This window comes from Portunus trituberculatus, chromosome 4 (genome assembly GCF_017591435.1).
Source record: "Portunus trituberculatus isolate SZX2019 chromosome 4, ASM1759143v1, whole genome shotgun sequence".
Lineage (NCBI taxonomy): Eukaryota > Metazoa > Arthropoda > Malacostraca > Decapoda > Portunidae > Portunus > Portunus trituberculatus.
This window is the reverse complement of record NC_059258.1, coordinates 3,404,711-3,432,570: the sequence shown is the minus strand read 5'-3', so window position 1 is coordinate 3,432,570 and position 27,860 is coordinate 3,404,711. Positions and strand designations below refer to the sequence as shown.

The following is a 27,860-nucleotide window of genomic DNA, read 5'->3' as shown; positions in this document are numbered from 1 at the left end:
TCTTAGTGTTTTTTTTCTTATTTTCTTTGTTTTAAGACAATTGCACATGAAAAAGACTTAGTGTTCTGATCTGGTGAGACATTTATACAATTATTTATATTATTTCACCTTTTTTTCTTATTTTTTACTTAAATTTTAGTGTTTTTTTCTTATTTTCTTTACTTTAAGACAATTGCACATGAAAAAAAGACATAGTGTTCTGATCTGGTGAGACATTTATATATTTCTTGACAGTATTTCACCTTTTTTCTTTTTTTTATATATATAATTTTTTTTTATTCTTATTTTCTTTGTTTTAAGACAATTGCACATGAAAAAAGACATAGTGTTCTGATCTGGTGAGACATTTATACAATTATTTATATTATTTCACCTTGTTTTCCTATTTTTTCATATATCATAATTTTTTTTTCTTCTTATTTTCTTTGTTTTAAGACAATTGCACGTGAAAAAGACATAGTGTTCTGATCTGGTGAGACATTTATACAATTCTTTATATTATTTCATCTTCTTTTCCAATTTTTTCATATTTTATTTTTTTTATCTTATTTTCTTTGTTTTAAGACAATTGCACATGAAAAAAGACATAGTGGGCTGATCTGGTGAGACATTTATACATTTCTTGACAGTATTTCACCCTTTTGTCTTATTTTCTACTTATATTCTAGTGTTTTATTCATATTTTCTTTGTTTTTACCTAATTGCACATAAAAACATAACAGACCAATCTTGCGTACATTTATATATTTCTTTACAATTTCAACTTTTTTTCTTATTTTTCTTTTATAAATTTTAATGTTTTTATCTTATTTTCCTTGTTTTAAGCAAATTGCACATAAAATATACATAATGGCATGATCTGGTGTGGTATTTATATATTTCTTTTGAGTTTCATATATTTTCTTATCTTTTTACTTATATCTTAGTGTTTCTATCTTATTTTTCTTTCTTTTTATCTAATTATCATCACAAATAACTAAAATATACATAATGGCATGATCTGGTGTGTATTTCTTTTGAGTTTCACATTTTTTCTTATTTTGTTTTTTTTTTTCTTCTTATTTCCTGGATCATCACAAATAACATAATAAATAATGAAGCAATCTATTTCTTTACAAAGTTGATGTATTTTTCATTATTTTCAAGTTTTTTCCTATTTTCAGTGTTTTCCTTATTATTTTTCCTTGTTTTCAGCATTTCTCCTTATTTTCAATTTTTTTCTCTCGTTTTGACATTTCTTATTCTCAAGTGTTTTTTAGTATCAATGAGTGTTTTCTTACAATTTTCAAGTTTTTCCTTATTTTCAGCATTTCCTTATTACTATTTTCAAGTGTCTTTTCATTATCATTATTCTTTCTTATTATTCTGAAGTATTTTTCTCTCATTTCCAAGTGTTTGCATTTATTTCAAAGTGCTTTCTCTAAATTCTCCTTCTCGTCAGCCGGTCATCAGCACAAACAACAACAAACACAAACAATGGGATGGAGTGATGTGGTGTGGCATGGCAGACCTCACCACTACCACCACCACCACTGCCACACACACCACACACACACACACAGCACTGCCACACACCACACACACACATCAACACTGCCATACACCACCACACACCACACACTGCCACACACACACACACACAACACACACACACCACACATGCCACACACACACACACACTGAAAGCCCTACACTAATATACCCAGCGGCAGGGGTAGCCAGGGTCACACAGGGTAAATAAGGGGAAAGAAGGGTGAGGAAGGGTGAGAAAGGGTAAAATAATGGGAAATAAGGACTAAATACAGGGAAATTAGGACTAAATAATGGTTAAGGGTAAATAATGATAAAATAAGGTTAAGTAAGGATTAAGTAAGGGTTAATTAGGGAAAGTTAAGTAAAATTAGGGTAAATATGGGTAACTAAGGGTATAATAAGGGTAAGGAAGGGTAAATATAGGTTAGTTGTCATTTTAACCCTTCATAATAGAAAAATAGGAGGGAAAAATAGATAAATGTAAAAATGAATGAAAAGAGAGAAAGATGGAGATAGAAAGATACAGACAACCAAAATAAAGACATACATCATTTCCATCACAAAGACAAACAAAGAAAAGGAATAAAAAGATTGAAAGAAAATTATGAATGGAAAATTATGAATGAAAAGAGACAAAGAAAGAGAAAGGAAGAAAAACACAGGACCAAAATAAAGATGAGCACAGTAATTACAACAAAAAGACAATGAAAATGAATAAAAAGACAAAAAATTGATAAAAAAAAAATGATGAAGGTTGAAAAAGAGAGAAAGAAAGAAAGAAAGAAAGAAAAACACAACCAAAAAACGAAGAAAAACCACAATTTCCAACACAGACAAAATAAAAACAAATAAAATGATAAAAAAAAAATATATATGAATGAAGAGAAAAAAGAAAAAGAAAAAGACACAATTTCCCAAACAAAGACAAACAAAACAAAACAAAAAAAAAAAAAAAAAAAGGTTACCACATACACACACATAGACATCCTCACCCTTCTACACCCTGACAAGGCCCTGGCTACACCCTACACCCTGGTACCCTGTATACACCCCACACACAGCTGCCACAGAACACACCAACCCACGCCAACCCACCAAGTGTCAGGACGTGTTCAAAAATATGGTTGGAATTCACAAACACTCCTGCGCTTCACCTTCACTATTACTAAAAGGCTTTATCTAAATTTACATTATTTTTTTAAGGTGTTTTTACATTTCTAGAGGCAGATTGACATGATTTCTGCATTATCAACTGGAGAAACACTCTTGAAAACCCTGCTTGTCATCTCTGTGGCTTGGGAAAACAATCATGGTGAGAGAATAGAACATTTTCAAGGACGTTTTTGTAGTTCTAGAGGCAGAGTAACAAGATTTCTGCATTATTAACTGGAGAAACACTCTTGAAAATGACGCTAATCATTTCTGTGGCCTTTGAAAATAGTCGAGGTGAGAGAACAAAGCATCTCTGAATACCAACCTATGACACAAAAATTTAATGTGGAAAATGTGAATAAAAGAGGATGTGGAGGAAAATTATTGAGTGTTGAGGTGGTGATGGGAGGAAAACTAGTGGAAAAAGATGAATGGGTGCTTAAAATATGGAAGATAATGAAAAATAAAGGAATGAGAGGATGTGGAATGAAAATATAAAGTGTTGAGGTGGTGAAGGGAGGAAAACAAGTGGAGGAAGATGAGTGGAGTGCTTGAAATGTGGAAGATAACGAAGAACTGAGGAATATGAGGAAGTACAGATACAAAACCTAATTCAAAAGGTACACTCCCCACCAACCCAAATGAACAAGAGAAGGAAAAAAAAGAAGAAAAGAGAGAAAAGAACAGTAAGAGAGAATAACTAGATGAATAACAGGATAAGAGAAATATGTAGATGAACAGATACAAAAGCTTATTCAAAAGGTACAAACCCCACCAACCCAAATGAACAAGAGAAAGAGAAATGTGAAAATATAAAAGAAAAGAGAGAAGAATAAGAAAGAATAGTAAAATAAACAATAAGAGGAATGTGTAGATGAGGAGATACAAAAGCTAATTCAAAAAGTGTACTCCCCACCAACACAAATGTACCAAAGGAGGAAAATCATGAAAAAAAGGAAGAAAAATAGGAAAGAACAATAAGAGAGAGGGAAAAGAATCAAGGAATCAAAACAAAATGAACAAAAGAAGGAGAACAATGAAAATAAGGAAGAGAAAGAGGGAAAAACAGTGAGATGGAAAAAAATAATTGAATAAAAAAAATGAATATAAAATTGCTTTGACGTTAATGATGAGAGTTCCTGGACCAGCCAAGAAGTGTGTGTGTGTGTGTGTGTGTGTGTGTGTGTGTGTGTGTGTGTGTGTGTGTGTGTGTGTGTGTGTGTGTTTATCCACCAACTCATTTACTTATTAATATATTTACACTGAGTCACATTCGCTTTATGTGTGTGTGTCTGTGTGTGTGTGTGTGTGTGTGTGTGTGTGTGTGTGTGTGTGTGTGTGTGTGTGTGTGTGTGTGTGTCATATCCTACACCACTCAAACATCTATCCAATCATTCTATGTATCTATCAACCTGTATGTGAGTATATGTGTATGAGTGTGTGTGTTCTACCTATCAATCTATCTACCTGTGTGTGTATATGTGTATGTATATGCATGTGTGTATGTGTGTGTGCATATGTGTGTGTATGTGTGTGTTCATGTTTCACTGTTTTTTATCTATTTTATCTATGTATGTATCAACCTGTGTGTGTGTGTGTGTGTGTGTGTGTGTTCTACCTCTCTATCTATCAGACAATCCATCTATTTATCTATCTACCAGTGTGTGTGCATGCTTGTGTCCATGTTAGTCTTCTTTTACATTTTATCTGTGTGTGTGTGTGTGTGTGCGCGTGTGTGTGTTCTATCTATCAATCTGTCAATCTATCTACCAGAGTGAGTGCGTGTGTGTTCAGGTTTCACTATTGGCGGTGAGGGGGCCTTGGCTGTAGCAATGCTTGGCTCTGGGATCAATGTAAAGTGTCTCGTGCTGCACCGACTGGCTGGAGGTCCGACACTTCACCAGGCACAGCTCAAAGTGGTCCGAGACTGAGGCATACAAGGGGCTGTTCTCGCTGATCTGCCCTAGTACCTTCTTCAGCAGCGATTTCTGAAGGAGGAAATAGGGAAGGTTGGTGGTGGTGGTGGTGGTGGTTTCTTCTTCTTCTTCTTCTTCTTCTTCTTCTTCTTCTTCTTCTTCTCTCTCTCTCTCTCTCTCTCTCTCTCTCTCTAACAACTAAACCTCATAATATTAATTCTTAGCGTTAAGTGTTTACCTCTCCCTTCCTTCTCCCCTCTCCCCTCTTCCTCTCTCTCTCTTTCTTTTTATTCTTGTATTTTTTGTCTATTTTTCTTTTTATTTGTTAGTTCATTTTAATTTGTTTTGCTTTTCTTGAACTTTTCTTGTCAATATTTTCATCTTTTCATCTGGCGTCTCCCTCCATCTCTCTTTTCTTATTTTCTTGTACTTTTCCCATCTATTTTTCATCTTTTTATCTGTTATCTGTCTCTCTTCTATCTCTCATATCACCTCCCTCACTCTCTCCCTCTCCCTCTCACTTTATCTCTTATCTCCCTCTCTCCCTATTTTTTTTATTTATTTTCTTGCATTTTTCTCCTTTAATTTCATTTTTCTATCTGTTATCTCTCTCTCTTCCTTCTATCTCGTTTTACCTCTCTCACTCTCCCTCTCCCTCTCACCTTGTCTCTTATCTCCCTCTTTTTTTATTCATTTTTATCTCCCTCTCTTCTACCTACTATCTCTCTCACACCCTCTTCCTCTTCCTCTCCTCATCCCTCTCACTTTATCCCCTCTCTTCTATCTACCATCTCTCTCTCTCATTTTCTCCCATTCCTTCTAACTATTACCCTCTCCCTTCTCCCTCTCATCCTTTCTCCCTTCTCCCTTCTCCCTCTCTCCCATCTCTCTCACCTTATCGGGATGGAGGCAGCAGGAGACACAGTACTCATAAATGGCGCAGCAGCCGTGGGTGTTACAGGTGTCGCAGGCGTGACGGTGGGTCGTCTCCACCGCCACATTGCAACACCCGGTACTCAAACGATCCACTCGGTGACACACATAGCCTGGGGGTGGGTGGGATGGGTGTTAGAGAGAGAGAGAGAGGGAGAGAGAGGTAAATAAGAAAACTAAATAGATAAAACACAATATAGAAATAAATAAAGGAAAATAGCTAGAAATTGAAATAAATCAAGAAACAATTAAAACAATAAAAAACAATAAAGAAAAGAAAAAGACTAGAAAAGTAAATACAAGCAAAAAAGAAACAAATAAATAGATAAACAAAAACACAAAATAAAACACAAAATAGAAAATCAGTAAATGAAAAAATGAAAATATGTAAAAAAAATTCAATTACATCAAGAAATAAAGAAAAACATTAACAACAAAACAAAAAAATAGGTAAAAAAATCAAACACAGAAACAAAAATAATAACAAACAAGACCACCACCATCATCACCACCACCAGCGTTCCTCAAATAAATCAAGAAACACACCAAAGAAAAAAAATAAATAAAAAAAACAAGACCACCACCACCACCACCACCACCAGCGTTCCTCAAATAAATCAAGAAATAAACAAAAAATAGAAACCTAACAAATAAAGAAAGAAATAGACAGAAAAATAAATAAATAAATAAAAAAAAAGATATAAGAAAAACAAGATCACAACCACCACCACCACCACCACCACCAAGACCAGCACCAGCGTTCCTCACCCTGATCATCCGCCAGCAGCACCTTGCCCTGCACTGAGTTGCGGCAAGTGGTGACCTTGGTGCCCAGTGAGCCGTTCACCAGGTCCGGCCCCCAATGGAACTCCACACGGCTGCCAACCTCACCCTCATCCTCGCCCGGCCCACTCGACTTCTTACATACGGACAGACGGACAACATTAGGTTAGGTGTGTGTGTGTGTGTGTGTGTGTGTTTGTATGCCCAATTGACTTCATACAGACAGACAGACAGACAAGATTTGGTTAGGGAAATGTGTGTGTGTGTGTGTGTGTGATTTCTTACAGACAGACAGACGGACAAGATTAGGTTAGGTGTGTTCATGTATACGTACGCCCACTTGACTTCATACAGACAGACGGACAGACAGACAATGGTTAGGTAGATATTGTCAATAACGTATCTATCTAAATATCTATCAGTGGATGTGTGTTTGTATGTTTGAATTATTATTTGTTCTTTTTATTGATTGTGGTGTTTGTCTCTTGGTTTTTTACTAAAGAGGAATAAAAAACCCACTCTATTCTCGTATCACCTGGACGCTATCCAGGTAAAACTAACAATTAACACCTGAATATATAAAAGATTGATAGAAAAACACAAACAAAACAAACAATGACGGTTCAAAATATGGGCGTGACTTGAGAACTCCGCCGCGCCCATACCCCGTCCCGCCCACCATAAAAACCTTCCCCCCGCGGTAGAGAGTGGGCGGGGCAGGGCGGGGGGAGTGCCAGGCCTTACCTCCGCCCAGAGTGACAGTCCACAGTAGGCCACGCCCACCAAGAGCACCACACTGAGGAACACTTTGTTACGCAGAAGTCTCATGACCTTGGCCGTGATCATGGTAGTTTCGGGGCTCGACTCTCTCATTGCCACGCGCCCCACTCGTCACCATGGTCCCGCCACGCCCCAGACGCCCATCACTGCCTGTGTCAAGGGTGGCCAGGCTGTGCAGGGATGGCAGGATCAGGCGGTGGCCATCTTACTTGTTTATCTTAGAGCACAGCGCCATCTTGAAGTCATTCCTGTAAACAAACACACGTGACATTCATACGGGAATACAAGCTGAGAAATGTCATGAATAAAGCTATGATATAAATAATTTCCCATTTTTTCACCTAATTCCTTCACCAGTGGCCTAATTTGGTCGTATCTGTTGTGTATTAGTAAATTTTAAACTTATTAACAATGTCTCCCCTTTAAACACTTTTGTTGACACGTTTTCTTTAACATTTACATAGATAGTGATAGAACACACAACCTAATATGTGTCATGAGTCCAATTGCTGCCATCTTAACCACACACTTTATACTCTCCTTCCTTCTCTAGCACCAGTCATTAAGTCAGTCACATACTAAAAAAAAATTAACTAAAATAAAAGAAAATCCACAACTTAATATAACCAACATTTAATTTCAGTATAGTAAAAAGAAAATTAGCTAGAGAATTTCCAACATGGCGACAGCGTGACTTCCCGCATCCAGCACCAAGAGAGGAGAGGACATAGGTGACAGAAACCTTATAGTGCCTACCAACACCCTCACACTCTCCCTAGCATCCTTCTGGCACTTTCCCCGGCACACACCTGCCTCCTCACAGGTACACACATTCGCCACACACCTGTAAGCACCTTTAGGCTTGGTGACAGTGCAAACAAGCCTGGTGTAGCATTAGGGTAGTTAGCAGCTTGTTAATTTATGCCTTTATTACAGTGAAGAATGCCAGACTACGTGGAGACGAATTTTGATGAGCGTAGTGGGTTCGTGCCCTGCCTGACGGAGTGGGGGCGCTGGTGGCAGACTGTGGCGGAGGTAACGTGTGTGTGTGTGTGTGTGTGTGTGTGTGTGGGGAGGAGGAATGGTTATGGTGTGTCTGTGGGGGGCGGAAAATAAATGGTTATGCTCTTTCGCTCCTCTACTACATTCAAAATTAAGCTATAGTGTTATATTTATTGACTTCTTGGTGTTTTATTAGTTAATCTATTGGTGTGTGTGTGTGTGTGTGTGTGTGTGTGTGTGTGTGTGTACATTATTGATAGTAAAGAGAACATAATTCATAATAATTCTTTCTGTGTGTGTGTGTGTGTGTGTCCAGGTGCACGTGGAGGTGTTGGTGCCTGAGGGTACACGGTCCAAGGCGATGCAGGTGGAGGTTCGGCCGTCACACATCAAGGTGGTGGTGCTGGGGAAGCTGGTCTTTGAGGTGAGTGTGGCAGCAGTGAACTCAATGATGTTTTTGTAATAATGATGAATAAACAAACATTTTCTCCATTAATCTGTCTCATTCATGTAAAGAAAATGAAACTGGTGAATAAACTCATTTTTTCCCATTAATTTCATGTTCATGTAGAGAAGTGTTAATTGTTAAGGAGAAATAGATCCTGTGAATATCAAATGTCTTACTCAGAAAATAGATGACAGTAGTGAATGAAGAAGCTTTTTTCCCATTAATCTGATGTTCATGTAGAGAAAAATTAATTGAGAAGGATAAATGGATCTCGTAAATTGAAATGCCTTAGTTAGTTGAGTTGGGAAATATATGATAGTGGTGAATTAACAAGCTTTTTTCTCTATTAATCTATCTTATATTCATGAAGAGAGGAATAACTATATAACTATATATACACACACATAACTGAAAAGGAAGAAAATAGATCTTGTGAATATTAAATGCCATAATTAGTTCAGGTTAAAAAATATATAATAGTAATGACAAAAGATGAAAGAAAAAGAAAAGTAACTTGAAAACACCAAACAATATTTTAAGTAATAAAAGCTGCCTTTGAGAAAAATACAGAGAAAAAATTATAGAAAAGAAAAGAAAGCATATGAACACATCATGACACAACATTTTCAGTAATAAGACTTACCTTAGAGGAAATATAGAAAAAAAAATGAAAAGAAAGAGAATTAACATGAAAACAACACCACACAACATTTTAATCAATAATACTCACCTTAAAGAAAACAAACACAGAAAAAATAAAAGAAGAGAAAACTATTGCTCATATTAACACTGCACCACACAACACTCAAACAATGACAGAGAGAGAGAGAGAGAGAAATACGTATACAGGGGAAAAAAAGTAATTGAAAACAAAAGCAAAGTAAGATTGTAATCAATAACACCTGCCATAGAGAAAATAGAAAAAAGAAAGTGGAAAGAAAAAAGCTTATATATAAACACTACACTACACAACACTGAGCAATAAGAGAGAAACAGAGAGAGAAAAAAAAGTAATTGAAAACAAAAGAAAGTAACATTTGTTTTCCCTTCAGTACTGGGACACATTTTATCTTGAGATTTGTGTACAATTAAACCATTTTATTGACATTAGGAAGGGTCTATAAAGGTCAGAAGATTAATGACCAGAGTCATCACTATTCCAACCCCCACATGAGTTTCTGAAGCTGTATAAAATCACCAAATAGTATGCAGAATGAATATGGAAATGCATCTCAGTACTGAAGGGGTTAATCAATAAGAGCTACCTTAGGGCACACTGTATGGTGTGGTGCGGGCTGACGAGACAGTATGGACTCTGGAGGACAAGAAGCTACTACACATCGCCATGAGCAAGGCCGATGCCTGCACTAAGGAGAACCTGTGGGAAGGGCTTCTCTCCGATCGCTTCCTGGCCGACCCATTCGTGCTGCTGGAGATGAGGAAAAAATTAGATCTGGAGCACTTTCAGATGGAGGTATGTGTGTGTGTGTTTGTGTGTGTGTGTGTGTGTGTGTGTTTCTAGGTAATTTCTAGGGTTTTTCAGGGTTATTTTGGTGTGTTTTGAGGATATTTTGGTGTATTTTGAAGGTGTTTTAGTGTGTTTTGTTGTGTTTTGGTGTGTTTTCAATGTTTTTTGGTGTATTTTTAAAGTGTTTTGGGTAGTTGGAATGTTTTTTCAGGTTTTTTTTTTATATTTTTAGGGTGTTTGGTATTTTTTGAGATGTTTTTTGGATTGTTTGGGACATTTTAAGGGTGCTTAGGTGCGTTTTGGGTGTTTGTTGTATTTTGAGTGTTTGGGGTGTTTCTACATTGTTTGGGGTATTTTTAGAGTATTTTGGTGTGTTTTCTAGGTGTTTGTGGTATTTTAAGGGTCTTTGATGTGTTTCAGGATGTTGTGTGGGTGTTTTGGATGTTATTTAGGTGTTTGAAGGCATCGTGTTGATCTTAAGGGAATTTTTTTGGTGTTCCTTTGTGTTTTGAGTGTTATTTGTGTTACATGATATTTTTGGGTTAGACTAGGTTAGTTGAGTTTAATTTAGTTATTAGTGTTAGTTTAGTATAGTTATTTATTACCTACTTCTTTCACTCTTCACAATATATGTTGATCTTAAGGGCACTTCTTGGTGTTACTTGGTGTTTTGAGAGTGTTATTTGTGTTGCATGAAATCATTGGGTTAGTTTAGTGTAGTTTAGTTATTAGCATCTTTAATAACATGTATGAAGAGAAATGTCCCTTTGGTAAGCTTCCGCAACACATCTTTAATATTCCTCCCGACGGCGTACAATTTTATTAGTTTAGTTCAGTTTAGTGTTTTTATTACCTCTTTCCTTTCACAGAATCCCGGGTTTGACTTCAGCAGCGCCACACTAAAGAAGGGATACGACAAGGTGCCAAATTCCCTCCTGCAGAAGTGGGAGGAACGGCAGACACTGGAGAAGCAGGAGGAGGAGCAGAAGAAGGAACAGAAGGAGGATAGCCAGCCAGTTAGTAGTGAAGGAAGCTGAGGCAGGAAATGTAGTCACTGTCTCCCTCCAGTGTCCAGCTTGTCTCTCAGTGATGGAGTCTTCACTGTCTGATAGAATACAGCTGCCATTCTTTGTTGTAGTATGGTTAGGTTCTCACACACACACACACACACACACTAACTGAAGAAATGTATTAGTGGTAAAATCTTTATCCAAAAATGTCTGAAGAACTGTCACACACACACATACACACTCATTCACATTTACACACACACACACACACACACATACACACAGATAATACATGTTTAAAAAATATATGAATAATAGAACCAACATCTGAAGAGAGAAGAAAAACTATATTAGAATGAAGAGTATGAAAATAAAAATAAAGATGCCTAAAAAAAAAAAAGCAATGAAAAGTATGAAAAAGTTGATTTCTAGATACAAAAGAGTGCTGGAAAAGTATGAAAGAAGTTAAGAAGAGAAACGTATTAATATTTGAGGAACATTTGGTGAGGTGTAGAAAAAAAGTGTTTACATCCAAGTGACATTTGGTGAGGTATAGAGAAAAGCATTAATAATCTGAGGAACATTTGGTGAGCAATAGAGAAAAGCATTGATATTTGAGTGGCATTTGGTGAAGAATAGAGAAGCATTAATATCTCAGTAGCATTTGGTGAGGGTGGTGGTGATAGTAGAGGAGACAATGATGATGATGATGGTGATGATGATGATGATGGTGGTGGTAGTGGTGGTGGTGGTGAAGCAAACCAAAACCAGTATTCATCAATTTGTACTTCACTCAATGTACAAAACTCTGAGGCCAACCCTAGCACATGTACACAATGACACAGTAAACATAATCACCTACATTGTTTATTTTTTTTTTATTTATTTATTTTCTATGCAAGGGAAATCTGGGCAGGGAGCAAAAAAAAAAAAAAAAAAAAAAAAAAAAAAAAAAATGCCAGTCCCCAGGCAGGTCTGAGTCGAGTTATCCAGAAGAATGGGATAAAATGTCTCACTCTTGGGTCTTCTGTGATTAAATCTTTGAAGTAGTGCAATGATTTTTGTGTTTTTTGTATGCTTTTTGTCAATGGCCACTCATAACGTGTCATGAAAAGAAATGAAAATGAATAAATGAAAAGAAGAAAAGTGTAAGACTCCTAACTTGTAATGAAAAATGAATAAATAAAAAGAAAGTGTAAAAAAGACTAACTCGTAATAAAAAGAAAAAAAAATTAATAAATGAAAAAAGTGTATGAGATAATTAATGATACAATATTAGAATAAAAATACATACATAATTATATAAGACAAATATGTATGTAAGCTTTTTATATATGTCTTTTTATGTCCTTGGTCAATCATGACATAGTGAAGAGAAATAAATGGGAAAAATAGAAGTGTGTCTATATATAAATGAAAAAAGGTAAAATAATAAAATAAAAACAAATACATAATTACATAACACAATTTTTTAATAACGTTGATCTGTTGCAAAATTCTCTTACTATAAACTACCTACCTATCTCCCAGTGGCACCTTCCACCACTCACTGCCAAACACTCCCTCAAAGATGTCAATATGGATCTGTTTCTACAATACATCAACAATTTGGTATTAGTCATCATTTCATTGAAGTGTTACTTTTCTTTTGAATTATTGTGTGATGTACAAAACACAGTATTATCACTATTACTTCATTGGTGTTATTTTCTCCTACTTTCCCTTTTTTATACAGTGTGGGCTTTTCATGGGCACTTAAGGGATAAAGATAAAAAATTAGTCAGCATAATCACTAACACTTCAATTAAGAGTCTCATTTCATCATTATTTTTGTGAAAAGTCAGTATTGTTACTGTTCCTTCACTGAACAGTCTTGTTTTGCTTTCCTGGGCTGGATGTTTCATGTCACGAGTCTGCAGAACACTTTGCCACTTTCCATCACCAGTCAAGTGACACACACGGCCTACGATGAAGTGTCCAGCAGGCTAACATCACCACCATGGTGTGTGTGTGTGTGTTTGTGTCCACCAGACAACACCATAACAATAGTGTGTGGACAGCAGACAACACCACCATAATGAAAGCTGTGGTGTGTGTGTGTGTGTGTGTAGAGCAGCAGACATACCTGGATACAGAGATGTGTGTGTGTGTGTCTAGGCATAGTTGAGTGTGACATCCTGGCGGGCCAGCTCCAGCAACATAGGGTCGTCGAAGAACTTGTTGATGGAGACGTCCTCTGACAGGCCCTTCCTGCGGCGCGTCTTGATCATGAACTCTCTGGCCAGGTGCGTGGCGGGCTGTGGCTCCAGGGGGCGGATCACGATGCTCTTGTCCAGCGGGTCGCCAGGCACAATCTGCCAGTGGTGGAACACGCTGAGACAGAAGGCCTGGCCCTGTGTGTGCATACGCAGATCCGTCTCAAAGCCGAAGGAGTCGATGGCTGGGATAAAGGCCTTGATGGTGTAGAGTGGCGAGCCGGCCACCGGTGCATCCTGCGTCACATGGCCACGCCGCTTGGTGAGCACCGTGTACACAGAGGAGACACAGTCTGCTGGCGCCTGGATCTCCACGAAGTAGTACGGCTCCATGAGGCGCGGCGTGGCCATCAGGAAGGCGGAGTAGGCCACACGGCGGGCCGTGGGGATGACCTGGCCACCGCCGCGGTGCAGCGGCTCCTCGGCAATCACAGCGTCCAGGATCTTGAACTTGCAGTTCCTGATGGGCTCCTCACACAGCGGCCCCTCACGGGTCCCCCACTGGAAGCCCTGCACGATGGAGTCCCGCACGGAGGACAGCAGGTTCTTGTCCACCTCGGAAGGCAGTGTGTCGTCCACCAGGATGTTTGGCCCACTATGGTCTGGCCCAAAGGCCCAGATGGAACGGGCGGCCAGCACGTCCCAGTCGTAACGCGTCTGGAAGAACTCCCCAAGGCGGCGGCGGTCCCAGGAGATCTGCACCACCTCCCCCTCGATGTCCTCTGCCAGACCACGCTCGAGAGGCTCGGCAATCATGGTGACCTTGTTGCGCTTGTTGGGCGTCTCGGCGAAGCACTTGAGGGAGGAGGTGTCCACCACTGTCTCGCAAAAGCTGACTACGGGGTCCGCCACCTTGATGTCAATCTCAGAGTACATCTTGCGCAGGTCGTGCATCACACAGTCCAGGTACAGCTCGCCAGTGCCCAGGATGACGTGCTCCCAGACTCCTCGACGCGGTTGTTGAGCAGTGGATATGACTTGTTCACCTTGCGCAGACCATCCAGCATCTTGGGCAGCTCTGAGGGATTCACCGGCTCCACCGCGATCTTGATCACCGACTGGGTGTTGAACTTGAGCGGGCGGAAGATGTGGAGCTCGCTGGCCGGCGGCAGGTCAGTGAGGGTGGACGTCTTGACGATGGGCTCGTCAATGCCCTCGATAAGCACCCAGTTCCCTGCAGGCACGGCATTCACCTCGATGCTGTACCGCCCCTCAGACACCCACAGCCGCCCTACCGTCAGTACCCGAGAGTCCTCCTCATCCATCAGCGTGTACTTCTCCCCCAACACCCGCACCTCCTGGTTGGCGCGGATGGTGCCTGAGATGACGCGCCCAAACACGTGGAAGGTGGTGGCGTCCTCGTTGGGGTACTGCTTGGTGGTGTGCACCACCAGCGGCCCCTCAGGGTCACACTGCATCATAGTGAGGGCCAGGTCGCTGTCTATTGGCCCTGTGTAGGTGGACTCCACCTTGTGCTTGCCGTAGGCCTGGGGTGACGGCACATGCTGGACGCACATATCCACAAACCCATCAAACTCACCAATGAACTTGCTCATGAACAGCTTGAGCAGCGGCCGGATGTTCATGCGCTGCTCCTCCTTGCTCATGTGCAGGCCAAGCTCCTCCATCAGCGACTCAAGGTGTGTGTCCGCGTCGCCCACGATATGCGCAAAGATCTTGTACAGCGGCTCCAGGATGAACTCCACAAAGCTGCGCTGGGCGGTGGAGGTGGGCGGCTTCTTGGTGAACTTCCTGGTGCGTGCGTTGAAGTAGATGTCGCCCCACAGGCGGCGGGAGAAATCCTCCAGGGGAATGTCGTAGCCGTAGTGCTGTGCATACAGCTTGGCGAAGGACTTGAGGGTGAAGCAGAGGGAGTACTGGGAGCTGGCAAAGCACACGTTGCCCAGCAGCGGGGAGATGATCTGCGGGTTGTCCTGGTCTGTGTACTGCTGCAGCAGGGAGTTCACCTCCTCCACAATGTGCCGCAGCTTGTAGTAGGCATCCTGTGGCGGCAGCTTCAGCTCCAAGATGAGGCGGTCCACCTTGTTGATGCAGACAGTGAGGGCCAGACGCTCCTGTGCAGCGTGTTTCAGCAGCCGCTGTGTGTTCAGCATCACACCCTCCGCAGCGTCAATGAACAGCACCACACCATCACTAAGACGCATTGCCGCCGTCACCTGTGTGTGTCAGTGTGTGTCAGTTAGGATGCCACTCAGTGCCAGAAAGACACACCCAATCTAATCTAACCCAACCCAACCCTAAGACGCCAGCACCAGCACATACCTCATCTGAGAAGTTGACGTGCCCGGGCGTGTCAAAGATGTTGAGGAGAAAGCTTTTGTTGCGCACATCCTGCATGACCAGCGTGATGGGCGTGGCCTTGATGCTCAGCCCGCGCTCCCCCTCCGTGAACAGTGTGTCAGTGTAGCGCACCGGCACATCCTCCTTGCTCCTGTGGGGGAGGGAGAGGACCACTGGTTAACTCTTGTATCCGAATGAGGTAAAACACAAACACACAAACACACACACACACACACACACACCTAAACTCTGGGTGTGTCTGGTGGATGAGGCAATCAACGAAGGTACTCTTGCCGTGGTGCAGGTGTCCAATGAGGGAAATGTTGCGCACCAGGCCAGGGTTGTCCATCAGGTCGGCCAGGAACTCCAAGTCATAGCTGGTGATGGGCAGGTCTTTCTCCACATGGCTAAACTTCTTCACCTTGACTGGCTGTGTGGGAAATGAGTCTTAGTGGTGGGTTGAGGGAGGGAGGGAGGGAGGAATGGATGGATGGATAGACAGAAAGATAGATGGATGAATAAATAGGCAGACAGATAGATAGATAAATGGATGAATTAGATAAAGTGGATGGGGATGATAGATGGATAGATCAATCAATAAATATACATGGGAAGGTTCTGGGATAAAACAAACTATAGAGGAAGGGAGTCTGTCTAACTTAACCTAGTCAAATTTAACCTAATCTAACTTAACTAAACCAATTTAAATCAACCTAACTCAACCTTAACCAAACCTAACCTAACCAAATTTAACTTAACCTAGTCAAACTTAACCTATCCTAACCTAACCTAACTTAATTTAACCTAACCTAATCAAACTTAACCTGACCTGACCTGTATGATAGGCTGGGTGAGTGGCTGTGCATCCTCCTCCTGCACAATAGTCTCCACCTCCGGGCCATACACATCAGCAGCACTGGGGTAGTACTGTTTATCCTCGTGCAGCACCACTGCCTGGGATGCCACCTCCTCCTCCTCCCGGTCCGCCATCCTCCTCCTCGAACCCATTCACGTCCTGCTCTGGGTCAGGGTAGTCGTCGTCATCCTCCTCCTCTTCCTCTTCATCTGAGTCAAGCTCCGGCCCGATGTAGTTGCCGAACTCGTCATAAAGGTCCACATCCATGCTTGTGTGTGTGTGTGTCAGCTGGTAAGGAGGATTAATGGTGAAAACTATAAATAATGTCTAGTATTCTGTAGAGGCTACTTCTACCTGCTGCACACTTATTCAGTCAGTTGTGCCACCCTTATTTATTTATTTATAAATCATAATTATACAAATAAATGTTTGTACTCGATCACATAATGCTGTAATTAATGTTTCTCATATATATTTCATTGTCATAAAGAAGGTTTGTTATGAAACTACAAAAATGACCCTTGTTTTCCATGACTGAGTGGCTGCAGATCTTCAACATCATCCTGACTACCAATTTGTCTAACTCTCTTTTCTTATTAGAATAATTTTTGTCTGGTGTTGTCTTATTGATTGCACCAATGAAAGTGTGTTGTACAGTGGAGATTGATGAGTTTGAGGACTTAGCATTAATAATGAGAAATACTCATTTATTCTTCAGAATTGTTGAGTAAGATTCGACAAATATGAATCTGAATTCGAATTAGAATAACAATTGCGCACTTGCGATATCAAATCTAACTTGGCTGTGCACAGTACAGGAATTATCTAATGTGGGTGAAATGACTCCAACGAGTGGGCCAACTGACTTTGGGCGAAACGACCTTTTGGTGTGGGCGAGATGACTGGATACGCCTATACAAGAGTCGCCACTAATCACCACAACCATTCCCCTCTCCGTGTCACTCCCCAACCCTCCCATCACTTGCCCTCTCCTACCACGCAAACACACCCTCCTTGACACCCACACCCACTACACACATACAGACCGAGGTCACACTACCTGCTCCTCACGCCCTCAGCTCTCAAAGTCTTGTAGTGACACAGCTATGAAGGAAAACAACACCCGCGGCACATGTGGCCAGTACAGGTAAACAACGCTGGCCCGGGACTCAACGTCATCATCAGCAAGAGGAGTATTTGCAACGATGCATTTATTTATTTTATTCACATATTAGTATCTTCTAGTTTTCACATATCTAAAAAAGAAGTGTAATTTATACTAGGCTTATATATTTGAAAATTATTGAAATATGGCATCTAAACCAGTAGGGAACAATAAAAGGAAGGGTATTAATGTATGCAGTATGGAAAAACTACATATGTATTATGTTTATCGCCTTTACTGAATTGATAACTGCATAGAATCTTTAAATTATTGATTTATCGTGTTCTTTTATTCAATAATCTCTTGGTAATTTCCAACAAAGAAGGAATTTGGTTTTGAAACGTTTGGTTACGTTGACGCAATCTACGCGAGCTGTCTGCCATGTTCCGAATCACTTCATCGCTCCAACTACTCTTTCAAAATGTCCTACCTGAATGTACAGGACAAATTCTCTTTACTTGTTAGTAATTATATCCCTCACTCTACCCCCTCTCTCATCACCCCCTCCTTTTTTCTCTTGCCCTCCTCCTTCCCGCCTCGCTTCCTTTCACAATAAGTAACACCAGACTTATTACACAGACCACGTGATTCTCTATTCTATCACCTCCATTGCTTCATTACAGTTCTTGCAAATGCCAAATGCTAATATAATGAGAGAGAGAGAGAGAGAGAGAGAGAGAGAGAGAGAGAGAGAGAGAGAGAGAGAGAGAGAGAGAGAGAGAGAGAGAGAGAGAATGAATGAAGTGTTACCACAGTTGAACCCTATACAAGAAACACACATTAATAGAACATCTCAATGGTTTATTCTACAAAAATACACATCTTGGGCTGACAGGCTGCCACACTTAAGGCACTGAGCATTGTAGGTAGTGTGTAGATATGGCAGCTCATATATAATGCCTTCCCTGTAGCCTGCCAGTTTTGGGGGTTACTGTCCCTGCTGCACTGTGATTGTGAGTGAGGGCAGCCTTGAAGTATGAGGTGTGATGTATGTAGCACTATATTATGCAACACTCAAACACAGGGCCAATAAATAATACTTCACATCATTATTTAAATCAAACAACAAGTAAATTACTCAAGTTGTAACACAGTATTGCATTATTCAACATTCAAACACAACTCAATTATTCTCACTGCAGTATTTAACATTCAAACACCAATGATTTAAACAGAGGAAAAGAAACAAAAGAAAAAAAATTGTATTGCTTTCCTTCACCTCCTCATACTAACACTCCCTCAAGTCAGTCACATCCTTCAGTACCATGACATGTTTCCATATTCATTCAGTTTACTATCTGGTGATTTAATACAGCTTCAGAAACTTATACGAGGATTAGAATAGTGAAAACTTTGGCCATTAATCTTCTGTCCTCCATAGGCTCTTCACAATGTCAATAAAATGGTCCAATTGTACACAAACTCATGGTAAAAATTAATGCGTCCTAGTACTGAAGGATACCTCACTCCACTTTGTAATTACTGGCTCCCTTATACCCTAGCAAGAGTAAAGCCAAGGAACACATCCCTAGCTACTAACTCACTTCACTTAATCATCACTGGTTCCCTCGTATCCTGGCAAGAGCGAAGCCAAGAAACAGAGCCCCAGCTATCAGGGCCGTCACTGTGGTGAATGGGACGAACCAAGGGTTGTTGCTGGGTTCTTGTGTGTCCCCTGGGTCCTCTGGTTGGCTGCTGGTGGTGGTGGTTGTGGTAGTGGTGGAGTAGTTGCGGTAAAAGCTTGGTGGCAGGGCAGGGCGGCGCGGAAAACAACATCCTGAGTGGTCCTTTTCTTCCTTCACCTTGATGTCTACAGAGAGAGAGAGAGAGAGAGAGAGAGAGAGAGAGAGAGAGAGAGAGAGAGAGAGAGAGAGAGAGAGAGAGAGAGAGAGAGAGAGAGAGAGAGATGGAGTGAGTCTTTTTTATTTCTATTTATTAATTTACTTATTATTTTTTGGGGGTGGTGTGGAAGTGATGTGGAGCTCAAAGAAACTCAAAGAATGAAAGGGAAAAGTGTGAAACATACATCAGATAAATTAAGATAGAAAAAAATGGGAAAATGAAATAAGTTGGCAAGTTGATGGATAAATAAGAAACCAACACACCAGAACACACCAGATAACTAGAGGTCAACAAAAACAAAGAAACACACGCTAAAACACACCAAAAAACACCACAAAACACACCAACACACCAGAACATAAAGTAAACCACAAAAACTCAAAAAATAAAAACATAAAGAAAAGAAACACACAAAAACAAAACAAAACAAACACCACAAAACACACCCAAACACACCAAAAAACACCACAAAACACACCCAAACACACCAACACACCAGAACACACCAGAAGCAACAAGAGGTCAACAAAAACAAAGAAACACACTAAAACACACAAAACACACCCAAACACATCACCTAAACACACCCAAACAAACACAGCAACACACTGAAACACACTAGAAACCACACAACCTCAACAAAAGCTAAGAAACACACCCAAACAAACACAGCAACACACCACAACAAACTAGAAACCACAAAAGCTTAACAAAAAATAAGAAACACACTCAAACACACCCAAGACAAAAATACAACACACCAGATGAAACACAAAGGTACACAAGCTCTACCCACCAAAGCAGACCTCCTTGTCACAGTGGTAGTAGCGGCGAGGGTCCTTTCCCTTGTTCATAGAGAGGAGCTGCAGGCTGGCCACTGTCTGGGACCCAAAGTGAAGTAACGTATGGTGACTGTAGAAACTTGGGTCAATCTTTCTTGGTACTGAATGCTGTGACGGAAGATGGTGATATATTAGTGGTGATAGTGAGTGTTAGTAGTGTTAGGGGTAGTATTAATGGTGATATATGTGTTAATGGTGCCTGATAGTGTTAATGATGACAAAACATGAGAGAGAGAGAGAGAGAGAGAGAGAGAGAGAGAGAGAGAGAGAGAGAGAGAGAGAGAGAGAGAGAGAGAGAGAGGAGAGAGAGGAGAGGAGAGAGAGAGAGGAGAGGAGAGGAGAGGAGAGAGAGAGGAGAGGAGAGGAGAGGAGAGGAGAGAGGAGAGAGAGGAGAGAGAGGAGAGGAGAGGAGAGGAGAGGAGAGAGAGAGAAGAGAAGAGAGAGAAGAAGAAGAGAAGAGAAGAGAGAGAAGAGAGAGAGACACAGATAGAGAGAAAAGAGAGAGAAACACTAATCATAAATGCATAATGAAATAAGTACATACTTTCAACTTACCACACACACACACACACACACACACACACACACACACACACAGACCTTTCCCTTGGTGCGTGGAGCCTTGGACAGCTTGGCGATGGTGAGGTGAGGGTGAAGGTCTCTGGTGTCTGGCATACACACACCACGCTGGGAGAACACTTGCCGCACACACTCTGCCACATCCAGGAGCCTCCCATGCTGCTCATCCTCCACCACCTGCACAAACACCACCTGCAGGAAAGTTAGGGTGGTGATTGGTGGTGACTGGTGTTACTTGGTGTTGCTTTGATGTTGTTTTGGTGCTGATTGGTTTGTTTGGTGTTGCCTGGTGTTGTCTGGTGTTGCCTGCTGTTGCTTTGGTGCTGTTTGGTGTTACTTGGTGTTGTTTGGTGTTGCTTAGTGTTGCTTTGGTGTTGTTTTGGTGTTTAATTCACTTCATACTGTCTATATTTTTGTCTATTTTACTTGTTTTTCTTACCTAATGTCCTTCTCACTGTTTGTTTACTTATTTATTTTGCTTCTTTGTATTTGATTTGTTCCACTGCGTGTCTTTTTGTCTGTTTCACTTTGCTTTGGTATGATGTCAAGTCACAGAAAGTTGGAAATACAGAAGCAGGCGGAGAGTTCCAGAGTTTGCCAGAGAAAGGTATGAAAGACAGAGTACTGGTTAACTCTTGCATTAGAGAGGTGGACAGAGTAGTGGTGAATGATTGAGAGTACTGGTTAACTCTTGCATTAGAGAGGTGGACAGAGTAGTGGTGAATGATTGAGAGTACTGGTTAACTCTTGCATTAGAGAGGTGGACAGAGTAGTGGTGAATGATTGAGAGTACTGGTTAACTCTTGCATTAGAGAGGTGGACAGAGTAGTGGTGAATGATTGAGAGTACTGGTTAACTCTTGCATTAGAGAGGTGGACAGAGTAGTGGTGAATGATTGAGAGTACTGGTTAACTCTTGCATTAGAGAGGTGGACAGAGTAGTGGTGAATGATTGAGAGTACTGGTTAACTCTTGCATTAGAGAGGTGGACAGAGTAGTGGTGAATGATTGAGAGTACTGGTTAACTCTTGCATTAGAGAGGTGGACAGAGTAGTGGTGAATGATTGAGAGTACTGGTTAACTCTTGCATTAGAGAGGTGGACAGAGTAGTGGTGAATGATTGAGAGTACTGGTTAACTCTTGCATTAGAGAGGTGGACAGAGTAGTGGTGAATGATTGAGAGTACTGGTTAACTCTTGCATTAGAGAGGTGGACAGAGTAGTGGTGAATGATTGAGAGTACTGGTTAACTCTTGCATTAGAGAGGTGGACAGAGTAGTGGTGAATGATTGAGAGTACTGGTTAACTCTTGCATTAGAGAGGTGGACAGAGTAGTGGTGAATGATTGAGAGTACTGGTTAACTCTTGCATTAGAGAGGTGGACAGAGTAGTGGTGAATGATTGAGAGTACTGGTTAACTCTTGCATTAGAGAGGTGGACAGAGTAGTGGTGAATGATTGAGAGTACTGGTTAACTCTTGCATTAGAGAGGTGGACAGAGTAGTGGTGAATGATTGAGAGTACTGGTTAACTCTTGCATTAGTGAGGTGGACAGAGTAGTGGTGAATGATTGAGAGTACTGGTTAACTCTTGCATTAGAGAGGTGGACAGAGTAGTGGTGAATGATTGAGAGTACTGGTTAACTCTTGCATTAGAGAGGTGGACAGAGTAGTGGTGAATGATTGAGAGTACTGGTTATATCTTGCATTAGAGAGGTGGACAGAGTAGGGTGAGAGGAAGAAGAAAGCCTTGAGCAGCAAGGGAAATGCAGCAAAGTTGTAACAGTGCAAAGGTTAACCCCATCAGTACCATGATGCATATCCATATTCATTCTGGTTACTATTTGGTGATTTTATAAAGCTTCAGAAACTTATGGGGGGGATTAAAATAGTGAAGATTTGCTATCAATCTTCTGACCTCTATAGGCCCTTCCTAATGTAAATAAAATTGTCTAATCATATCCAAAAAACTCAAGGCAAAAATGTATCCCAGTACTGAAGAAGTTAACACTACAAAGATATAACAGTCCTTGACAGGTTAACACTACAACGACCTCCACACACAATCAGGTCATCTGCACACTGACCTGGTTATTGAAATTGCTGACCCCAGAGAAGGTGAGGGTGATGGGGGTGGCACTCAGCCCGTCCCTCATCCTGTTGGCACTCTCCTCCAGGGCGGCACTGGCACTGGGTAACACACAAGGCAGCGTTATCATTGGCACTGTGATGGATCTCTTATCTGGGAGCAAAATGTTGGTACTTTGTCAACTGTTTAGCATTATCATGACTCTATGGGAGAACAAAGGAAGAAAGGGATGGAAATGAAGGAAAGAGAGAAAAGACAAAAGAAAAAAAAAAAAAAGGAGAAATGAGAGAAAAAAAAGGATATCACATTACCTATCTCTCTCGTTCCATCTTTGTTGGTGATTAAAGAAAAAAAATAAAAATAAAAAGGTATTATTGTCTTGCTTTTTCATTCTATCTTTGTGTGTCATTCAGCATCTATTCCCTTACAAAAACTATCCATATTTGTCATTCCCATACTGACTAACCTAAACAAACCTAACCTAATTAATCTTACTCACACTACACCTAACCTAACGCATCATTCACTGGCCAGTATTCTGAAATGCTTTGCTCTCTCACCATCACTGCTTTCCAAATACCCCGGTTGAAGATTATCATGTTTCTTAAGAATATTTCTAAGGTTCTGGTGATAGATTAGCAAGACTTCTAGTTTACTAAAAGGAAAAATTGTCTTCAAAACCTGGCTAGTTGTCTCTGTGCCTTGGGAAACTGTTGCAGTTATTTTTTTTTTTTTTTTTATGTTATGGCCTATAGTGCCTGTAGGTATACTTGAAGAGTATTTGGAAATGCTGTTCAGCTTCCACCCATTAGTGGTGCAGGCAATTTTATTAGGGCCCATATCACCAACCAAGTGCATCTTTGGTGTCACCACCTAGAACCTGAGTATCATGGTGACATGTAGGTAACTTTAAACCACTCAACAAATGGCAAAGTTTCAAGGCAATGCATGGTGGGATTCAAACATATGCGTGGATGTCTGCCCGATCCAACACTCACCACCACCTGAATATGGATGCCTATCTCACCAGGCGATGGAGTCCTCTGTGTCAAGGTAGGCCACAAGCAGCGTGAGGTGTGAAGTGGCCACGTCCACCAGGGTGCGAACCAATGCCTCGTCATTCTCAATCAAGTCCTCCTGCACCTTCAGAAGTCCGTGGTGAATCTGTTGAGAGGAACAGTGTGGTGTCAGATGGAAATACTATTGAGGTTTTATGTAAAGACCTGGATCTTTTTTTTTATATATATATATATATATATATATATATATATATATATATATATATATATATATATATATATATATATATATATTAGCGGGCAAATCTGAGAGGAAGAGTGTAGGGTAAGGCAGAAATATTGAGTTTTTATAAAAGGACTTTTTTTCTTATTCTAAATATAATTTGGCCAAGAGCAATAAAAAACAATTAAAAAAAAGTCCTCTTAGATGCTAGTCCCCGAGCAATAGTGTAGTGATTAGCACACTGCCCTCACAACTAAGAGGGCACGAATCCAAGTCCCAGGAGCAGCGTGGCAAATGGGCAAGCCTCTTAATGTGTAGCCCCTGTTCACCTAGCAATAAATAGGTATGGGATGTAACTTGAGGGGTTGTGGTCTCATTTTCCCAAAGATCAGTTAATATGAGTTCTGAGTTTTTCCAAAGGGGAAAGGCTTGCCAAGTGACCAGCAGATGACCATGGTGAATAACATACAAACACACACACACACACACACAGAAGGAAAAATGTCTGAGAGATGTTAAAAAAATATAGTTTCCCACAAAGATGTGTTGAGACCTGGAACAGTTTGAGGGAAGAAGTGGTGTCAGCAATGAGTGTACATAGTTTTAAAGAAAAATTGGATAAGTGTAGATATGGAGACAGGGCCATATGAGCATAAAGCCCAGGCCCTATAAAACTACAACTACAACTAGGCAAATACACACACAATAAAACACAATACAACAAAACACAAACTCACGGCAGGGTTGGAGATCTGAATCCCAACAAAATAATTAGGCCGAAGATACTTTTCCCCGGAAGTATTCAATTTTTTACTCTGACTTGATCGTTTCTTCTTCCTGCTGTGCTGCTCCTTTGCTGAGTCAATGCTGGAGGTCCTGGTGTGCTGTGAAGAGCCTGCTGTGCTATTTAGACTATCCATGCTGCCTAGTCTGTGTTTTGTGACGGCGGCTAGTTCTGTCAAGCTCCGAGTCCTTTTAGAGAGGTTCCTGGGAGTTTGTGGTGTTTTGTTTGTGATTTGTGACTCTAGATTTGCTTTACGTTTAGTTGGTTCTGTGTTGTTTCTTTCTCTGTGTGTATCTTGTTTTCTTGGTGATGAAGGAGTGCTTAAGGAGGTGATGTGGTGTGTTGGTGAGTCTTCTGGTTTTATTTCATTCTTTCCTCTTAGTTCCTCTTCTTTTCTTTCTAGTGCAGTGTTAGTTGGTAGTGCTGGTTTTGAAGTGACTGTCTGGATATCACTGTTTATTTCTACATCTCCTGGTTTTGTCTTTAACTCTCTCAGTTCCTCTTCTCCTTCTAGTGCAGTGTTGGCTGGCAGGGCTGTGTTTGAAGTGGCTGTCAAGATTTCACTGTTTTTATGTGTTTTCTCTATTTCTCTCAGTCCTTTTTCTTCTTTGATTGTTAATTCTGCATCTGCTTCCATATAAATTGTTTCTTTATTCCTTGTTTCCTTTTCTTCCCTTTCTCTCTTACTTCCTTCTTCCTTTAGTGTTATTTTCTCATCTTTCTTTCCATCCAACAAAACATTCATCCCCATTGACTCCTCACTTGCTTCTCCTCCAAACAGACACCCTTCACCTTTTACTTCCTCCTCAAATGCTTCTTTATCTGTTCTTTCCTTGGTAAACTCTGCCTTTCCTTCTGATAACAAGCCTACACTACTTATTTCTCTGGATTTCTCACCACTAGTCCCTCCTCTGATTAACTCCATGTCCTCTTCTCCAGTCTCCAATGCTGTTCCTTTCTCTTGTAGCCTTCCAGTGTCTAGTTCCCCTTCAGATCTGCCACTTGTTAATTCTTTCTTGGTATCTCTGTCTTTGTACCTACACTCTTGTGGCTCTTGGTACAGCTGGATGCATGTGGTTGGGCTGTGGGGCTGGCTGGTGGGCTGGATATGTGGCTGGCTTGAGGGCTGGCTGATGTGCTGATAAGGTATCTGGTTGATGGGGAAGCTGTGAAGACTTTGGGACTGGCTGTGAGTGTCGCTGTGTGGCTGGGTGTATTGCTGGCTGTCAGGCTGGATGTGATGCCAGCTTGGTGACTGGGTAGAAGTTTTTACATCATCACAACTTTCTTCAATTGGTGATTTCTTGTGATGGACTTTTTTGGCAGGAGGACTTAAGGTGGAGTCTTGTTCCCTTGCTCTTTTGTGGTTCCTCTCCTCTGGTGCGGTGTTCTCCATAGCAATCTCCCTAACAGCTTCCTTTATCCTGTGAAGTGGTGAGTGAGTGGGGACTGTGGGTGAGGCTGTGGGGATCTGAAGTGGTAGGATATGACTGCAGGGTGTGTGTGGTAGTGAGTGAGTGTGGTAGGGTGAAGAATGTGGTCTAAGGTGAGAAGGGATGTGTGGTATAGAAGATGTCCTGAGTGGTAGTAGTAATGGTCTTGAGTATCTCTGGTGTAGTGCAGGGAGCAGGTGAGGTGGTGGTGTGTGACGGCAGGATGGAGGCTGCAATGGGAGTGTTTGCAGTGCGGTGGTGCTTGAGTGTGGCAGCAGAGTTGGCTTGGTGTGCAGTGGTTGTGCCTGTCTGCAGACCCTGAGGTGACTGCTGGCTTGTTTCAATGTGTCTGAAGCACAAGAGAAGACATTAATTCAGACATCTTACTCTTCTCTCAAATGCTTCTTTAACTGTACTTTCCTTGGTAATTTCTACCTTTCCTTCTGATAACAAGCCTACCCTAGTCATAGATCTGTCACTGCTTCATGTGATAAGGGAAAGACTTGATCAGCTACCTATGAATAAGAGAGAAGGTGGAAAAGCTACAGATAATTCCCAGTAGCAGCAAACTCATGGGTAACATTGATAGAGCTGGCTAACTTCACCTCTTAACTACAGTCTTAATTTCTGATGAGACAGGTTCTTTCTCTCTGACATGTTAAATACCTATAAGAGAATTTTTCCCCTATAAAAGAAAACAGGCACATAGGTTAATAATCTTAAGGCACAAACTATTTTCATTATAGTGAGAGCTGCCTTGAGGGAATAACTGTATAGTGTGCATAAAGGAGAGGACCAAAATAACATTAGCATCTTCAATTGGTGCTTACATTAGGTTAGGTTAGGTCAGATCCATTCAGTTCATTGATTTCATTGTTAATCCTCTCATAATGTAGATCAATTGAAAGGCGTTACATTTTCCCCCCAGAAATAAAGAGCCAGTGTCTGGAAATCAGTAGAGTAAGGTTACTGTCATGGTGAAGTGATGCTATCTGGTGAAGTGTGTGAGGCAGGAGTCCACGGTGGAGACACACGCCCCTGTTATGTTACCACGCTCCTATCAGAGAGTGACACTGGCTGACATGCTCCCCGAAGACAGCCTAGTGCAATGAGTGCATGCATTACCTCACCTGTGCCGAGGGACGAGTGCACCAGGTATTTATAAGCCCCGGTCACCACCTGCATGCCTGGCACCTGCCCAGCTCTCAATGATAACCTCTACCAAGGGTTCTGGCGTTCTGCATTATCAGCTACATCTTCCCCGCCGCTGGCCACACCACACACAATACCTGACACACTCACCACATGCACCTATATTCACTATCAAAGACTCTCTGTACTCAATATGTGGTGATATAAACAGGAAATAAACGTGAAATAACCATGATACAGTTCTACTACGAAAAATTTATGGTACTGATGGCTTAAAAATGAATGACAGGTATGTATGA

At 41.1% G+C, this 27,860-nt stretch overlaps 4 protein-coding genes and 2 long non-coding RNA genes across 8 annotated transcripts in view; 2 read left to right on the top strand and 4 right to left on the bottom strand.

Annotated features, from left to right (window-relative positions):
* Positions 1–216, bottom strand: part of LOC123512989 — a 1,582-nt gene extending 1,366 nt beyond the window's left edge. The window contains exon 1 of the long non-coding RNA XR_006677229.1: positions 1–216. This exon is cut by the window's left edge and continues 740 nt beyond it. This is a non-coding gene — a long non-coding RNA (uncharacterized LOC123512989).
* The window catches only part of LOC123512987, a 14,349-nt gene extending 7,828 nt beyond the window's left edge, over positions 1–6,521 (top strand). Inside the window, exons 2-3 of the long non-coding RNA XR_006677228.1 lie at positions 3,842–4,043; positions 6,488–6,521. This is a non-coding gene — a long non-coding RNA (uncharacterized LOC123512987). The remainder of the gene's footprint in view (positions 1–3,841; positions 4,044–6,487) is intronic.
* Positions 564–7,339, bottom strand: LOC123512950 (SREBP regulating gene protein-like). 2 transcript variants are annotated; one of them, XM_045269686.1, is made up of 4 exons: positions 7,062–7,339; positions 6,303–6,450; positions 5,496–5,647; positions 564–4,673 (listed from the first exon to the last, which is right to left on the bottom strand). In XM_045269686.1, the coding sequence occupies exons 1-4, from the start codon at positions 7,188–7,190 to the stop codon at positions 4,476–4,478; spliced, it is 627 nt and encodes a 208-aa protein (XP_045125621.1). In that variant the 5' UTR covers positions 7,191–7,339; the 3' UTR covers positions 564–4,475. The 2 variants fall into 2 exon arrangements, with proteins under 2 accessions (XP_045125621.1, XP_045125612.1); XM_045269677.1 differs by having other exon boundaries at positions 6,303–6,453; positions 7,062–7,338.
* A 422-nt stretch (positions 7,340–7,761) lies between these two features.
* On the top strand, positions 7,762–11,888 carry LOC123512957 (nudC domain-containing protein 2-like). 2 transcript variants are annotated; one of them, XM_045269709.1, is made up of 5 exons: positions 7,762–7,920; positions 8,034–8,132; positions 8,416–8,523; positions 9,818–10,021; positions 10,885–11,888. In XM_045269709.1, the coding sequence occupies exons 2-5, from the start codon at positions 8,040–8,042 to the stop codon at positions 11,050–11,052; spliced, it is 573 nt and encodes a 190-aa protein (XP_045125644.1). In that variant the 5' UTR covers positions 7,762–7,920; positions 8,034–8,039; the 3' UTR covers positions 11,053–11,888. The 2 variants fall into 2 exon arrangements, with proteins under 2 accessions (XP_045125644.1, XP_045125635.1); XM_045269700.1 differs by having other exon boundaries at positions 7,783–7,943.
* LOC123512934 (116 kDa U5 small nuclear ribonucleoprotein component-like) lies at positions 11,794–17,632 on the bottom strand. Its single transcript, XM_045269631.1, is given in 7 exon segments — positions 11,794–14,218; positions 14,221–15,457; positions 15,564–15,732; positions 15,824–16,011; positions 16,416–16,566; positions 16,568–16,725; positions 17,498–17,632. Coding segments are annotated over 6 exon segments (2,922 nt in total). The 5' UTR covers positions 16,705–16,725; positions 17,498–17,632; the 3' UTR covers positions 11,794–13,178.
* Positions 17,633–18,388: 756 nt separating this feature from the next.
* Positions 18,389–27,775, bottom strand: LOC123512919. Its single transcript, XM_045269579.1, has 7 exons — positions 27,540–27,775; positions 24,930–26,758; positions 23,978–24,114; positions 22,949–23,051; positions 20,887–21,057; positions 20,241–20,394; positions 18,389–19,412 (listed from the first exon to the last, which is right to left on the bottom strand). Exons 1-7 carry the CDS (start codon positions 27,592–27,594, stop codon positions 19,159–19,161), a joined length of 2,703 nt encoding a protein of 900 aa, XP_045125514.1. The 5' UTR covers positions 27,595–27,775; the 3' UTR covers positions 18,389–19,158.
* Between the last annotated feature and the right edge of the window lie 85 nt (positions 27,776–27,860).